Here is a 16,108-nt window from a genome sequence, read left to right on the forward strand (position 1 = left end):
GGCAGTTTTCAGAGGGGACTCAAAGAAGACTTGTAAAAAACAAATTAAAAGTTACACTAATTCCACAGTTATTGAAAAGAATAGCTTTATAAAACTAGATGTTGCTACTAGAACATGTCCCTGATTTTGACTGACAGGATAAATTTAACCCCAAGAAAACCTCACTGGTGGTGTCACTCAGCACAGCACACCTGGAACTGGGGCTCTAATGCCCCGAATGTTCTGAAGAACTAAGTCATTGTTTACAGCTAATCATGTTCTCTGTGGTTGCAGCCGAGTCTGCTGGCTGAGTTATTGAAATCCACCGACTAAACCTCGCACTGCGGCGTACGGGGCTTTACGATAATGTCAAAAGCCCAGGAGGTACCGAGTGAGTCATAATGTCCCACTGCTTTTTGAATTATTCCAATTTTAAATCCACAGTTGGCAAAGAAACAAAGAACAAAATAATAGGCATTTGATGCTGTTCTCTATAGTGAACTTTTTTTTACCCTAGGACAGAATTCGCGTTAAGCCAAGGAGTTCAGTGGTATGAACTTTTATCAGAACATGCACTTTTACTCCTTAGAAATGCTGTTTTGGCTACAGAACAGCTGATCAGACACTCGTGCTGCTCCTGGTGAGGTATGATACTGCACTTAATTAATATTTGGAAACAATGCAGCTGCTAAAGAGTATTCCTACAGAAGCCTTGCAGCACTGTGTACTGAGACCACAAAGCACAGGTATGTGACAGGCACTTCTGTCCAACAGGGACATCTCTCTACATCCTTAGACACGATTCCATTCCTGTTGTGATGCATCTAAACCTTATATCCACACTTAAACATCAATCTAATTTTCAGTTGCATACTTAACAATTAATGGTTTTTTTCTTATATTCATATCACAATACCTAAGAGCATTTCCACACACAAACACCCTGATATCAAGGCTGGATATGGAATACTTTAAGTAGCACCCAGTGAACAAAGTTTTATGCGGTTTCCTTACTGAGCCAAATGATACAGAGATGGGGACACCACTCCTCCCCCACCAGTTACAGAGGGACCCTGGAAATTGTGGTAGGCACAAGTTACACAAGATGAATCCTACCCTGGAGCTGCTTCACACCCATCCCTGCCTGCTCAGGTCACCTTCTGTGCTTCCTGCTGGGGGAACCTGCAGTGTCCTGTGCCTGATCAAAAGTCACTACAATTGTGTTACAGAGGACAAACTGCTCCTTTAAAGGATTTCCTCCCTTCTTGCCACATAATTATGATTATGGAGCACTCCCAGGTCCTCCTAGGGAAACATTTTATTTAAATACAAGACAGAACAACTTTCTTTCTCAATTGATATTAACCTATCATTAACTAGCTTTATTTCAATCTTTTCTTAAATAGATTCACCAGATTGCAGTTCAGTAACTCCCTCTGAAAGCATAAGAATTATTCACCTCATAACAAAGTCACAATTCAAACCTCTGCAGAATATATAAAAAATAGTAAATGAAGGCATCAAAAGTTCTGTAAAGGCTTAGGCTTTGCTCTATGAACTGATTTTTGGCAATTGAAAAAAATAAATACATATGCGCACTATTACATATATATAATTTTTATAGAGGTGTATACATAAAACTAGCAAGAAATTGAACATTTCATAAAGATCTTGCTAGAAAATTAAAAGATACAAGCAGTTAAAATGAGAAGCCAGAAAACCTGTCAGCAAATACCCTTCTGTGAACAGCAAGGTAAAGCAATTAATTTTAGAACAAAAACTTTACCAACATTTGTCTTTTCTCTGAATCAGGAACTTGCACATCAAAAGAATAATTTGGATCAGGGATTTACTAGAAGTGGAGTTGTCTTGTGCCAGGGAACTCGCAGAGAGGGGAGGGGGTGCTTGTTTGGCCAGATCCATTGCTGGTGAAAACTGACACAATCCCATTGAGCCGTGCTCATTCCTACCAGCTGAGAGCCTGGCCCCGGATCAACGCCACGGGAATGGCCAGGCCAGGAAGCTTCAGGATTGCATGGAGGCTTGGGATTCTATTCTTAGAGGCAGTGGTCATCTGCAGCTCCTACTGAAGTCAAACTCAGCTACTTCGGAAAGAGCAGACTTTTATTCCATCAGAGCTGTTTATGGCACGGCCAATGTGAGACAGGCAAAGGGAGCATCCACCCCCCCAGTTTGTTGGATTCTGGCCAGAGGACTGAGGCTGCTCCTGCACAGTCCTGTGTGTGCACAACAGGGCTGTGGAAGGGTACTTTTCCCAGTGCTCCCACCCCAGCATACCTTCACCACCCATCTATTACAATCACACGCTCACAATTTATTTTTTGCTGTTTCTCATTAGTTCATTCCTCCACAATGGTCACAACAGCCTTTAACCCAGGTTTTCAAACATTTACCTGATTTTTATATAATGTTCAAGTGAAAAATGTTGTGGAATTATGGGCATTCTAAGGAGAGTTTATTAAAAAATTGAAAAAAAAAATCCAGCAAAGAACATTGTTGCTGTATTGAAACCTGAGAAGTATATTTTAGTGTGTGGTATAACATACAATACACTAAGCATATATAACACACCTCCCTGGAAGTCACTGCTCAGCTGCTGACCCCTTTCAGAAGGGAGTAAATGTAAAGATTTAAATAGAAATCTGCCTTTTAACTCCCAGTGCCAGGAAAACTGGTTGAGGCTCCAGTGACCAAAGAGCGCTCTTGGATTGGCACAGTGGAGAAGAACTGGTGGCTTTTTCACAGGCTCTGCTGGGCGGCACACTTTGACAATATCCATGGCTGAGGGCAGCCTTGACTCCAAATCCCTGGAAGGGAAGGACTCCAGGGCTCCCCAGCTTCTCTGCTCCTTGCCTGTCACTGTGAATACGAGCCAGCAAACCTCGAACTCTTCTATGCTCCTTCTGCCTGCCTCCCACCCTCCTCCCTTGGATGAATTTGGCAGCATCAAGTGAGACATGTAGCCAGGCTTTGGGTTTAACTGGATTGCTGGAGCATAATGGGAAATATGCAGATGAAAGAAAGTCACAACAGGAAGTAATTTCCCTTTACTAGGGCACGAGCCTCCACACTACTGACCTGGCTGGCTAACTCCCATCTCCAGGCTATTAAACAGCTCACATCCCAAGGGCAATCATTTTAACTAACTGGGAAGGCTCCCAGATTGACTGGTTTTTATGTCTAAGAGAGAAAGCTTTCATTTGGCCTATTTTGCTCCCCTGATAAGCTATCCTCATGAGAAAATCTGCCATATATATTCATCTGTTGAGAAGCAACAAATTCAGCTTCTCCACAACCTGTTTTCCTTTAAAATGGAGAAAAAGCAACCCCTACTAATCTAGTTCAACCTGTCTTGTGTTTGTGCTAACCCTCCACTGAGAGAACTCAAACTCCAAAGCAGAACATCAGTGTGTATTGGCCCTTCCCAGTCTAGAAGGGAACAACAAAATATCCGGGAAAAGCTTTTCTACAACTTCCCAGTTCCACAGTCATGAAAATGTAACTCACTAGGATTATCGTTAGCCTCTAAAATTGCTGCTTTTAAAACAGCCACTTGGAATTAAGGCAAGTGCACCTGTAGGTCTGTTTTACCAGCACCCCAACCCTAACTGGGCAGCACAGGCCTAACAAAACATGCAAGTAAAAGAAAACAAAAATCTTATGTGCCTCTAGGTTAGGAAATAAAGCCTGTCCTCTGTTTCAAAGTCCTGTAGTATGGCATTTTTCTGAAGGGAATGACTTTTCACTGAATGTGCTAATTCTCATTAAATTTCAGTTCGTTTGATGCAAGCAGATCAAGCATTTAAAAAGTAAGAGGAAAAATGCTGCAGTAGAAAAATGATGGCTGGGAACAGCAGAAGTATCATAACAAGCACTTCACAGCTCTCATTTCAACCCAAAATAGTATTTTGTTATCATTTTCAGTTTTCCCTACTCTGTTTTTAGTCATTCTTTGAACACTAACTCTCACTGTTGCCTTGGGAATTTGGGCCAAATAAGGAATGAACAAACGGACAAGGATATGCCCAACCAGTCTTTAGAAAGCTTACCAAGTACAAAATGCCAAAAGAATATTGAACATAGACAGGTTTTTAAAGAGCAACTAGTCCAAAATCCTGATCTACAGCAATGCAGGGTCTTTTCCCCTTCAGGAAGAGGAAAGAACCACAGTGAATCCAAGAGAATTGCTGCTGATGACTCCTAAATAACAGCAGCCACTAGTGAGCAGCTCATTGCCTTCCTTGAAGGTGGTCTGATGGTGGCAAAACAATTACAAGAGCAGGAAGACCTATTCCTGGACACACTACAGTCTGTTAAAAACCTGCCATTACCCTCCACTGAAGGACTTTGCATCAGCCCTGAAGTATCCGAGACATGTGGACATCTTGCCCATTTCCTACAACTTACACATATTTTTCAAGATTTAAACCACTATAGTCTCAAAACCTTAACTCAGTGTGTAATGGGTTTAACATATATTTTACATCTTAATTTGCCATAATAATGTGGCTATAAGCTGCTGTCATTCACTCCCTTTTTCTGACCTTGGAAATAAAATGTTTAATCTCCATGGGATTTTCCTGGCGAGATGTTTTAAATCAGTGCATATGTACATACTTCTCTATATGCTTTTTCAATTTTCCTAAAATATTCTCATATGTGCAGACATGATGACTAGACATGTTTCAGTGGTGCTTGAAACTTGATACAAGTGGGTAATTTAACCATGTAATTGAACAATATTACAGAAACACACGGAGTTTCCTAGCAACAAAAGGCCTTGGACATCAAGATGGCAGCCAGCAGCTAACATTGCAATTGCCTGACCTAACTTGAAAAGAAATTACACTGAAGAATGTTCTCCTTCCTCTTGAAACAGAACTGGTACATGGCTACAGGTCTGACCTCAAAGAGTTTTCTTACAGGCCTTACTCCCACACAAGGTGACAAATGTCATATGAGAAAGGACATTTAGGGAATATTTATATTTTCCAGAGGTAAGAGTAATGGATTTGAAAAATTTAATTCTGTACCCTCAAGTTTACCCCCATGGAAAACAAAAGGCTTCTTAATATGAAGTAGCTGAGTATAGCTGAGCTTGTGGATGTAGAACTCCCCCTTGTTAGGGCATTCCCAGAGTACCAAGGGAAAGGTGGCATAAGTCTTCATGATCCTGGAGACCACCAGTGCTGCTCTGTGCCACCAGTCTCTGTGCCAGAGACTCCCATGGCTGAGAAAACAGGACACACAGGAATGGCAGAAGATCATCTCCCTTCTTCCATTTTCCTTCATTTTCATCCATCTCTTGCTGCAGTATTTGGGAGGAGGAAAAATGCAAGATTTTTAGTCCAAATTCTTTTTTGCTGAAGCAAGTCAGTTGGCTGAGCAGTTATCCCAGAGGACTGAGGATAACTGTCCCCTCTGTTGGTGCAGAGGGGAGGTGACATCTGAGATGAAGAGCTTCTGACCAGCCACTCTCAGTCAAAAGCCATCTCCCTCCTCAGGAGGAAGAGCAAAGTGTGGAAGAAGCCACCAGCTCTTGAGGCTGCAGTGACCCCAAAACTCCAGGATGGCTCTAGGCAGAGAGAGAACTGAAAAAATTCCTTACACCCTTCTATGCTCAGAACTTCCTTCAGTTAAACAACAAGAGAAGTCCCTATTCCCAGTTACACCATGACTTCATTTTTCCATCTGAAGTAGCTAACTGTTACTTCAAGAAAAATATCAAAAATTTCTAAGTTTTCATTCAGAAAACAGGCAGTCTTGGGCAGAGAAACAAACCCCTTCTAACATGAGGATGATGGTCTACTGGTATTTCCCTAAAATAGCAGCAGCTATTTGTGTGCAGCATGTCTACAACAAAGATGTTGGTATAAAAATGCTGCCTTGCCAACACCATTCTTTTCAACATTGCCTTTCCAGCTCTGGAGGCAGTGGCTGCTTTCACAGCCAAGTTTGCCACTGCTATGGAAAACAGGCTGCACATGCAAGCCAGCTGAAGTCATCCAGACTGAAAAGGGCCCAGGCTGCTGCTGCTACCACTGTAAAAATGTTATTTGGAAACCCTCTTCTCAGAGAGCTGTATAAGGAATCAAAAATCCATGGTAGGGATGCAGGCTTGGTGCTTTCCCATTTTTTAGCAGTGATGAACACAACAAAGCTCTTACCTCAAAACAAAACATTTCTTCCCCTTACAAAGGCACATAGGCAGGGCACAGGGGCCTTATATAGCTGGCCTGGCAATGTCCTCTTCACCACTGCATCTGAGCACCTTCTTGCACTGTGCTCTCAGAACCCCAACCAGTGTGGATGGAGAGCTCTGCCAGAGCCTTCCTTTTCTTCTGCTGGGAGGCACAGGGATGTCTCTCCCTTCATCAGAGGGCTTGTGCACAGAGAACAAGAATAGCACAGATACAAGGCCAAAATCACAAAAGAAAACAAGCAGCACTTTACCACTCAATAAGTCATGCCAGAAATAATGTAGTAATTAGTCAAACAGAGGTAAATGACACACAAGAAATACAAGATTCTCAGTGTCTAAGGGAACATAGAAGCTTGTTTTAGAGGCAGAGCAACACAAACCATTTCCTCCACAGATTTGTCCCTTCTGTGCTGCTGTTTGCTGTCTAACGAGGTCTGAGTTTGTAACTTCTAGGGCAGATGTTGGTCTCCCTATGATACCCAACTGTCTATTTGCAAAAGATTTGACAGAATCCAAAAATCCAATAATTACAGGATGGTTCCTGTTAGCACTCAAACAACAATTAAATACAGGGAGAAAGGGATATTTCTATTTCCTTAAGATGATTCACAGCCTTAACTGCTTCAGATAAAAGGACAGTCAGTTCAATTAAGTTTTCATTTCTTGAGCCTCAGAAGAAATATCATTTTTCAACAGCACAACTTCAATTTCGTCTTAACTAGAAAAATATACCTGTCAATACTTGTGCCAAATCTTAGAGACATTCTCCAAAGTCCTTCTCTTAATGCTTTATGCTAAATATTTTATCCACCCTGCACCCCACTGCATGCTTCACTGCATGAGACCTCATGAAAATGTCACTACTTCAGGCAATCAAATGAGACATAAATGGCAGTTTTCTTCAGAGGTTTTTCCCATATGAGTTCTCTACAAGGTAAAAGCAGCTTAGGCAGCACCAGACTTGCACTGTTTCTCTGCTCCAGCTGAACATGACAGTATTTCATGGAGTCATAATATAATACCAGATATGCTTCATATGGTTTTTGTGATCCAAAACCAGTGTTCAAGTTTATTTGACCTCAGATTTAGGCAAATCTGAAGAAATTTAAATACTGCAGAGAAATTTTAGTCAAAACTCTCATCACTCACTTCTCTTCTTTTTTGCTAAGTTGCTACAAAGCCCCGCAACAAAAGACTGCTTTCACTCAGAACACAAGAATTCCTTAGGAGTTCTAGACCATCTTAGGGCGTCAGTTTTTGGGAAAGCTCATTTCTCATTTACTATTGGTACAAAACATAAAATAGAAGCAAAAAAACCCCCGTTCTAGCTGAAGTTTTTATATTCCAACCAAGACCTTGGGTGTGACAATGAGAAGTAGAAAGCACATTTGAACATCTCTCTGCTTTGCAGATCCCTATCAGAAATGCTGACTTGAAAGGTCAGGGAAACAATAAAATTCCAAGTAAATCTATTGAAGGTATTGGCATCTGTTTGATACTTCACACACCTTTCTGAGGAAACGAAATTTCTTACCTTTAGGAAAACGAACCTTTTCAAAATCTTGAAAATTAAGTAACCCCAATATAAATGCAAGCCTTGGAGGATCAATAGCATCCCATTGAATAAAAAATACGCTATGACAGGAGTTGTGGAGTAGTAGGTAGGCTGATACAGTGTAGCACGAAGAATCCTGAAAAAAAAAAGATCATTGTTATGGTGCAAGAGCTCTGCTTTATGCTATTTATACTTATTTCTAATTTCATATTCCAAACTGATTAATATTAAAAAGCTCTGCAAAGATCGTAGATTAATTAACAAGCCCTGCCTTAACTAGATTATGCATCTCTGTTGAAATATAGACTTCAGAAGATGAGAAATTCGAGTCTGGCATAAAAGTATTCTAAGTGAGGTTAGAAAAAGTCGCCATTTTTCAGATCTTCATCTCTGTGTGGTCTAGATACTGTGCAACTCAGAGCTTGTCTATGCCTTTTTTTAGTGTAAATTCTCTCTAATCTGAAATCCACACTCCAGAGAAAATCCTACGGGCTTTGCAACAGGGCTTTTCATTAATTAACATATGTTTCGTCCATCTTCAGACTTCACTACTTCTACATTATTTGGGGCTTTTTGAGTCCCTTTAATCTCATCATGTTTTGCTTCCAAGCTCAGGAACTGAAGAACAAGAAACTCAGTGAAGCAAAATGATTGCAGATCACTTGTACAGTTAATTAAAAAAACAACAATAAAGTAAAAAACTAAGCATTTCTGAAAGAAAATACTACAGGAAATTAAAGCCTTATGTTGATCAATGTTCGGAGCTATTAATTTAACCAGCTTGAGTCTCTAAGGGTTTGTCCATGTGCAGGGAGGGGCAAATTAGAGCTGTGAACGTGAAACACATTAAACACTTTTTAAAAGATAAACATGTTAAGCACCCATGTGGATACTCCAAGCAGATTAAATCATAGCACTCCAAAGGCATGAAAGTACTTAGCAAGTTAAGATTTATTTGTGCTGACTTCATAAATTAGTTGGTTCACCTAAACTTCTCTGAGTGCTCCTCATGTGAGCGAGGTGAGGCACTACCCACAGACTGGGTAGCAGAAAGAAGGTTCTACAAAAAATTAACTACAATCATGTACTCTGACTTTGCAGCTGCAGCAGAAGGGGTGGAATGAAAGGGAAAATTATTTCTCTTAGTTAAGGAGCTCAATCCCCTTGAAAATGCAGGGGCTCATAGCATTTAACTGCTATTTACAAAACTGAGTTAAATAATACATAAAAGCCTTTATTTATGTTCAAGAAGCTCATTTAAAACTATTTTTACTTAAGAATTTTTAAAGAAAATGACAGTTTTTGTCAATTTTCTCGCTAGCAGAATTTTCAAGACCAGTCCATTCCTTTCCTTTTTCCATCACAATCAACACTAAACTTTCAGGGGGAGTGGGAATGAAGTAAAAGCCTGTGACTGGATTAAATATTGCTTACCAGAAGGGGAACAGGATTATTCTGGTGATGAAGAATGCGATAGAAAAGATGATAAACAGCATGTTGCAGGTTTTCTCCCAGCGAGCATAATTAAACATTTTGGCTGCCTGCAGTGGATAAAAACCCCCAAACATATTGTAAATATTCTCTGAAATAAATTCTGCATTTTCATAAATAAAGACTCATCTTCCACGTAAGCAGGAGGAATATTTCCTCCCAGTTTAACATGTAAAAAAATCGTTTTACTGATACCTAATAAAGCAGCATCAGACCAGATTCTTTGTTTATATTTCTCCTTTCATCTTGAAGGAAAGGACTCTGCATCAAAGGCCTAAAGAACAGCTCTCCAACCAGAATATAAAGTGTCATGGAAACACAAAATGCTCTTTAGAACAGAGATAATTCCTCATTTTTCTACCAGATTGCAAACAGGCTGAATTCCAGGAGAAGCTGCTGGCTACATCTGCACACTCCAGGAGTGGCAGTGACCCCTTAAATGCAGGTGTTCTGGGACATGCCTGTTACTGACCTTCCTCTGGGCCTAATTCAGCTCCTGTCTTCTCCTTTTTGAGAGCAGGAGATCTCAGTGCTGGTTTCTATCCCACTAATAAAGGCTGTAATTGCTACTTCTCCCCTAAATGAACCATCCAGCTCTCCATGCTCCGTTAGGAACCACCCTGGGCACTGGTGAGCAAAGCAGCTGTTTTCAAGTGTGAGCAATGTTGCAGGTGCCAAGCCTAAGTTTTAAACAGCAGCTTGATTAACATATTTTCTTCTCCTTCTTTTGAGTGGCAAGGCTGGATTCAGTTATTCTGGTACTCAACTCCAGTTTCCATCCAAGTGCTGTCCTACCAGTTGTCAACCCAACTGTTTGTAAGGCCACACAGTTAATTGGACCTAGGAGCAGTTCAGGATTAGAAGTAACCCAGCAGGAAAACCTGTTTAATCTGGACCAGTCCCAAGTGCACAACTCCACAGTTGATAGTTCTGATACAATAAGATAGAGTATCAGGAAATGGACAGTGACAGATAACAGCCTACAAAGGCTGCTTACACTGGCACTGCCACCAAAAGAGGTGATGACACTGTGCTCTCAAACCTGGTGTTATAAACTCAGGGTAATTCTAGTGAAGGAAACACTGTGTTTGTCTTCCAAGAAACCCAGCAGCAAGTCTGTGACTACAGTGCTCTGTGCAGAGCAGGACACTTCTTAAACACTTCTACTGATACTTAGTGCAGGGAAGGGACTTTCCCTTCAGTCCAAGAGAAGAAAGTTCTCCAAGAAGATACCTGATACAGGTTGGACTCGATGTTAGAGGTCTTTTCCAACCTCAGTGACTCTGTGATGCTGTGGACAACCTGGTCTAACTTTATCAGTAAAACAAGAATAACCCAGGGACGCAGCTTTATTTCTAGTCCCTGTTCTGTACTGAAGAAGTTCTTGTCTGCTCTTTTCTCATAATGGATTCTGTAACAAAGTATTAGCTTAAATCTGGAAGCTCTTTTTTTATCTTAAAAGTAACAAATCTGCAAAGCTATGTCCCTGTGGGGATAGGAAAGGATCATATGAAACTCGTGGCAAAAAGATTAAAATGTTACTGGCACCAAAACCAAAATCCCAACAACCAAAAAACTCAGGACAGAAAAAAAGAAAAAGAAAAAGAAAAAAAAAAAAAAAGCAAGCTGGATAGCAGGGTTACCTCGAGCCAGAAATCCGCAGTGTCGTGCACAAAGATCACCAGAGTTCCAAGCCGCACATAATTGCCACACCAAGAGCCACTCATCAAACCGATGGCTGCCAGGTGATGAACGACATGAGCCATAAAATCCTGGGAAGGACAGAAGAAAATAAAGTAAAGCCGATCAAGTAGAGTCCCTGAAGGTCTCCGACTCATCAGCCTCCGAGCGCTGCCCTGGCAGCCGGGGATTCACGGCGGTGTGCGGGATGCCAGGCGCAGGCTGATGCTGCCCTCAAGTGGCTGCACCAAATCCCGGATGCAGGCGGTGCTTTCCTTACAAACACCTTCTCCCCGCTCACAGCAACAGAGGCTCAAGCTACAAACAAGCACAACCACTTGCCTTCCGTTTGTTGTCAATCCCAAGGGTGAATAAGAGAGACCAGTAAAACCCGATCTCGGCCATGTAGTACCAGTACTGGGATGGCAGCAGGGTCTGTGATGAAGAAAAACACTGTTAACTCTGAGAACAGCAGAAAGTAAATGTCAAGTGAGATTACTTTTTTCTTTTCCTGACTTCTGCTCCTCTGCTGAGTCTTGCATAAAAAATTAAGCTAAATTAAATTCTTGTCCTGGGCTTCATTAAGAAAGATGTTCAGAGAGCCAAGTATTTTAACCTTTGCTCAGCCCAAACTCTCAATTCCCACAGTTCCTCCCCCTCCTCTGGATTTTGACATGCTTTTCTCTATGTTTTTGTCAAAGAATTACATGCAGAATCCTTCTGCATTTAATTACAAACAACTGCAAATAACCGCCCCCATTTTGGTAAACAATGAACATAATAAACATTCACCCATCCCGTGACTGAAATGTCAGTTATTTATGATAAAATCCTATGGATCTGCCTAGGGGAGAGCTGAGCTTGGCTGCTCCCTTGGGTCAATACACTTCCCAGGTGGCAGGTATTACCAGGCACTGGGAAAGCTCAGCTGGGAGGCAGGATTATTTGTATTCCTGGCCCCTGCCTAGGACAGGACTACGAAGGCAGTGGGATGGGGCAGGGTTATTAAAATAAGAGTGCCTTGAAGCACCATGGGGCCTGGAGCAGTGCAAGGGCTCTGCACTGAAACTGGGAGCACTGATAAGATCTGCAGTAAGTAACTTTATCCCGGGGTGGGTGGAAATAACAGTGGTCTGGCTGGAGGAGGGAGTTGCAGCACAGGCAGATCCCAGGGAAGTCCTGCAACAGTCAACAGCACTTCCCAAGAAAAGGCAGGAGGCTCTGGTGCCACACCTCTTTAGGTGGTGCCAGTGTGGGGGAAAAGGCTGCTGTGGATTACCCCTTCCAGTGGGGAAATACCTGGAATGACTGGAGGCCACTGGCCCAATGCCAAAAAGCTCACCTGAAAAGGATAACCAACCCACGTCTGCCATATGTCGTAAAACCAGGGTTTCTGGGGAAGACACATCAGTCAGACACTGCTCAGCTCAGCAACAATAATCATCTTAACTCAAAATCTTCACTACTTCAAATCTCTCTAAGTGGAGCAGGCTAAGGAGCTGTAATCTTGATAACTGTTCTCCACCAATTTCTAAAGGGAACTCAGACTTATTATATTGTTCCCAGCTTTCTGGCTTCTTTTCAGGACACCTGAAACGTTCCAGTTTATAATTTCATCATCCAAAGCAGTGGGTGTGTGTTTTATTACTGCAATTACTCAAGATATGTTGCCACAGTGATTAAATTTGCTGTGTTTACCAGTCACACACACCAGTGGCTCAGGATGATAAACTGTTTGGGGAGGAGGGCCAGATGAGCAGAGACACGCCAGGCGGGATCTGTTCCGCTGCTCTTGGGAAGCATTAGTGACACCCGAGGCAGGGCTCAAGGAGTTACAAGCACCACTCTCTAATATTATTCCCAACTTCTGACTCAGCAGCAACACCTCAGTAAATAGCTGTGACCCCCAAAAATGCTGCCAGAAAAAGGTTTATGGCCTCCTCTGAGAAAAACATGGCCATGTGATGCATTTGTAGGTGTTAACAAGGCATGTTGTAAAACCATCTGCATGGCTTCTTCAAGCTTGCCTTAAAAATACTGATTACTCATAAATTCCTTTATCATAGAAGGTCAAAAGTGAACTTAAAAATTAAATCTCAGTGCATATTGCAGCCCATAATCTAGATTACATATAAACCCACAGAGCCACTGAAACCACTGAGTCTTTCAATGGGATTCAAGAAAATCTAGAAATGATTTTGTTGAAAATAGAGTATCATTCTTTCAAAAAGTTCACTTACATCATACAGAAATAGAAATCCAACAATGGAGGATGTCAGATAAAATGAAAATCGCCAGCTGCAAAATTGAAATGAAAAAATAGGAACAAAACATTTTATTTTGTAAAGATATTGTCCTGAGCCATAATTACTACAAATCATTGTATGTCACAGACAATCTTCATATAAACGTGGCCTCACACTCTACATTAAGGATTGCCACATATTAACTGTATCTGCATTATTAATATTTAAATATTTAAGCTTTGACTAATTGATAAGTAGGAAATTCTTTTACATTATCACAATACAGATATTTCAATTGTCATGACAGTAGTAATTTTCCAGTCAGGCTTGAACAGATCAAGAGAATGACCACCGCAAGTGTAATAAATGCCCTAAAAATTAATGTTTGAGAACACAGACCTTTTCCTGTGTTCATTCTCTTCATCTCTCCCAACACCAGTTGCTGACAACAGGGGAACCTTATGAATTATTTAGCATCAACTGGGTTAGTTTACATCTTACTACAAGGTCTCTTACTTCATTAACTATAAACCTCATCTTTGACTAGGTGTGCCAAAATTTAGCCTGATCTAAGCTTTTTGTGGATTAAATGGATATCCAGCAAGGCAGATAAACCTTCCAGGTTTGCACCATCAGCCTGCTAAGTCAGCAAAGGGGAAAAGCCCTTGTGCATCTCAGTGAATTGTGTTGTTGCTTTTAGGTGCCAGAGCAGGATGCTGTGATTGGAGCCACCAATCGGCCTGTAATGACTGGAGCCTGTGTGGGAGGTATTGTCCCTGGGACTGGGTGTGGCTGGAGCCTCAGCCCAAGCATTCCCACTCCCACCTCTACAGGTGATGGAAATCTCCTTCCTTTCCACTCTTTCCCTCGGCAGGAACAAGCCTGACCTTTCCCCTACACAGCTCTGCAAGATCAGTAGGAAAACACTGCAGGACTTCACATGCAAAGAAAGGTTGTGACCACAGGGACAGGCACACGGCCCCAGACCTGGTGAGAACCTGTTCTAGAACAGGAGGTATCCCAGAGGAGAGCAGCAAGCAGCTCCCAGAAAACCTAAACCCACTGAAAAGGAGAAAGCACCACAAGAACACTGTACCAATGGATTGAGAGATGTATAAAATTAGACTGTGGTTTTTGGCAAGTGTTAATGAAGTGCCAAATGAGAGAAGAGGAGGAGAACCTGTGTGGTAAAAGTAGCCCCTCCTTTCTGAGCCCCACATCCCCTGGAGGTTGGTATCCCAGGAGAAAGAATGAGATGTTCAAAGACTGAGACAGTGTTTCATGAGAAAAACAACAAACAAGATATGAGGACGTGGAATGTTGGAGGCGAGACAAGATAATGTGTCTCACACCTGAGAAAGAAGTCATGAAAATAATTGTAAAATTGCCACTTGATACACATGATAAACAACTGTTTTACTTCTCAACTTTAAACCATCTTTCCTCAGATGATTTGAAAATAACACTACACAACAACCACTGCATGTGCAGGAAGAATTTAGAGGTACATGGTGGAAATTAGGAGAGCAAATGGAAGGGGAGAGTGGAACCCACAAGTAATACCTGGCTCAGACTTAACCAAGAGATGCTGGAAAACACAACACTGTGGGCATGGGGAAGACTTTACACAGGGGCTGGTTCTGCCCTCACGCCTCCCATTCCAAACAGGGAGGTGTGAGTGGTCCAGTGGATATGGCTGGACTGATTCCATGTTGATTTGAAAGTGCAAGTGGTTTTCTGAATCAGAGCCAAAGTACAGAGCACCTACAAGGCTGTGCCATTAGTCCCCAGCCCTACAAATATATATTGAATACATTTAGCAATAAACAGCACTTCAGATGAACTCATATGTGCAAGACTGCCAGAGCACTACCTCATTTTGCATTTAGCCAAGCTTCTTTATGAATTTGGTGAATAAAACCTGAAGTAAAATTCATCCAAATTCACCAAATTTTACTCAAGTGCCTTTTAAACTCTGATCCTGGCCACCAGAGAGAGCACTGAACAACAGCTATGCAAGAGGATTTTCTGGTTTAACTTCAGGAATCTTTTCTCTTGAACTGAATGTAACAAAAAAGAACTTAGTAGAGGGAGTTAAAGGCTGGTAAGTCTTACAAGGCAGTGAAGGTTTCATGCAAAGGGCTTTCCAAACCCATGTTGCTTAACTTGGGGCACTAATAGCTTAAGTATGGTTTAGATCTGGCCCATCAGATTTTCCTTGTGATTCAGAAAAAAGATCCTGGAGATTGCAGGCTTTCAAAAAATTTCATAATACTCATAACACTGACTACTAGCGTGGAATAAGTCTGTTCCTCTTTTTTTTTTTTTTTTTTGCCTAGAGAATTATATTCAATTAAATTCACTGACAAAGAGCAGAGCAAGGTTCACAAAATTGCACAAGAGAAACCTGTTTGCTTCATTCTCACTCAAGCTGCCAAGCAAGTTTGAATTTCAGTCTTTAGCTGTGTGTTACTGGAGACATGAATCCACAGCAGGCAGGTCTTTTAGCAATAGCAGGAAATCTTATTGCCACTTGTGAAACAAAATTAGTTGATCCCCAAAACAACAGTAGACATAAACCATGTTGGGAGAGTTTACTCAACTCAGACTTCAAAGAGACACACCTCTGTCTATCAACTGGATTTATGTCCTACAGAGGACACCACTAAATCATCAACACATTGATTCACGCTGAAAATAATCTTGATAAAGTACTAAACTTTGAGCTCTGTGCTTTACTTTTAACCCTCATTCCTTAAGCTAATCTACAGTAACAGAGGTTCAATATTACAATCAGGTGAATTTTTGCCAATGTAATTATGCTAATGAAAAGCCAGACACACAGAGCATTTGAAAGTGCTTTACACTCATACAGTTAATGTCAGTACCTGAAAGGGATGAGGTATGTAAGTAAAGCCATGCCCATTTGGGGAT

The 16,108-nt window shown here is 41.4% G+C and overlaps 1 protein-coding gene across 3 annotated transcripts in view; it reads right to left on the reverse strand.

The window, feature by feature from the left end:
- The window catches only part of CERS3 (ceramide synthase 3), a 43,523-nt gene that overhangs the window by 8,562 nt on the left and 18,853 nt on the right, over positions 1-16,108 (reverse strand). For all 3 annotated transcript variants that reach the window (XM_082290673.1, XM_082290671.1, XM_082290672.1), the window contains 6 exons: positions 13,169-13,226; positions 12,271-12,321; positions 11,271-11,363; positions 10,892-11,020; positions 9,192-9,298; positions 7,737-7,893 (listed from right to left, as the gene is read on the reverse strand). In XM_082290673.1, coding sequence (XP_082146799.1) covers positions 7,737-7,893; positions 9,192-9,298; positions 10,892-11,020; positions 11,271-11,363; positions 12,271-12,321; positions 13,169-13,226 — 595 coding nt within the window. The remainder of the gene's footprint in view (positions 1-7,736; positions 7,894-9,191; positions 9,299-10,891; positions 11,021-11,270; positions 11,364-12,270; positions 12,322-13,168; positions 13,227-16,108) is intronic.

The sequence above is a fragment of the Coloeus monedula genome, assembly GCF_965178545.1.
Source record: "Coloeus monedula genome assembly, chromosome: 14".
Classification (NCBI taxonomy): Eukaryota; Metazoa; Chordata; class Aves; order Passeriformes; family Corvidae; genus Coloeus; species Coloeus monedula.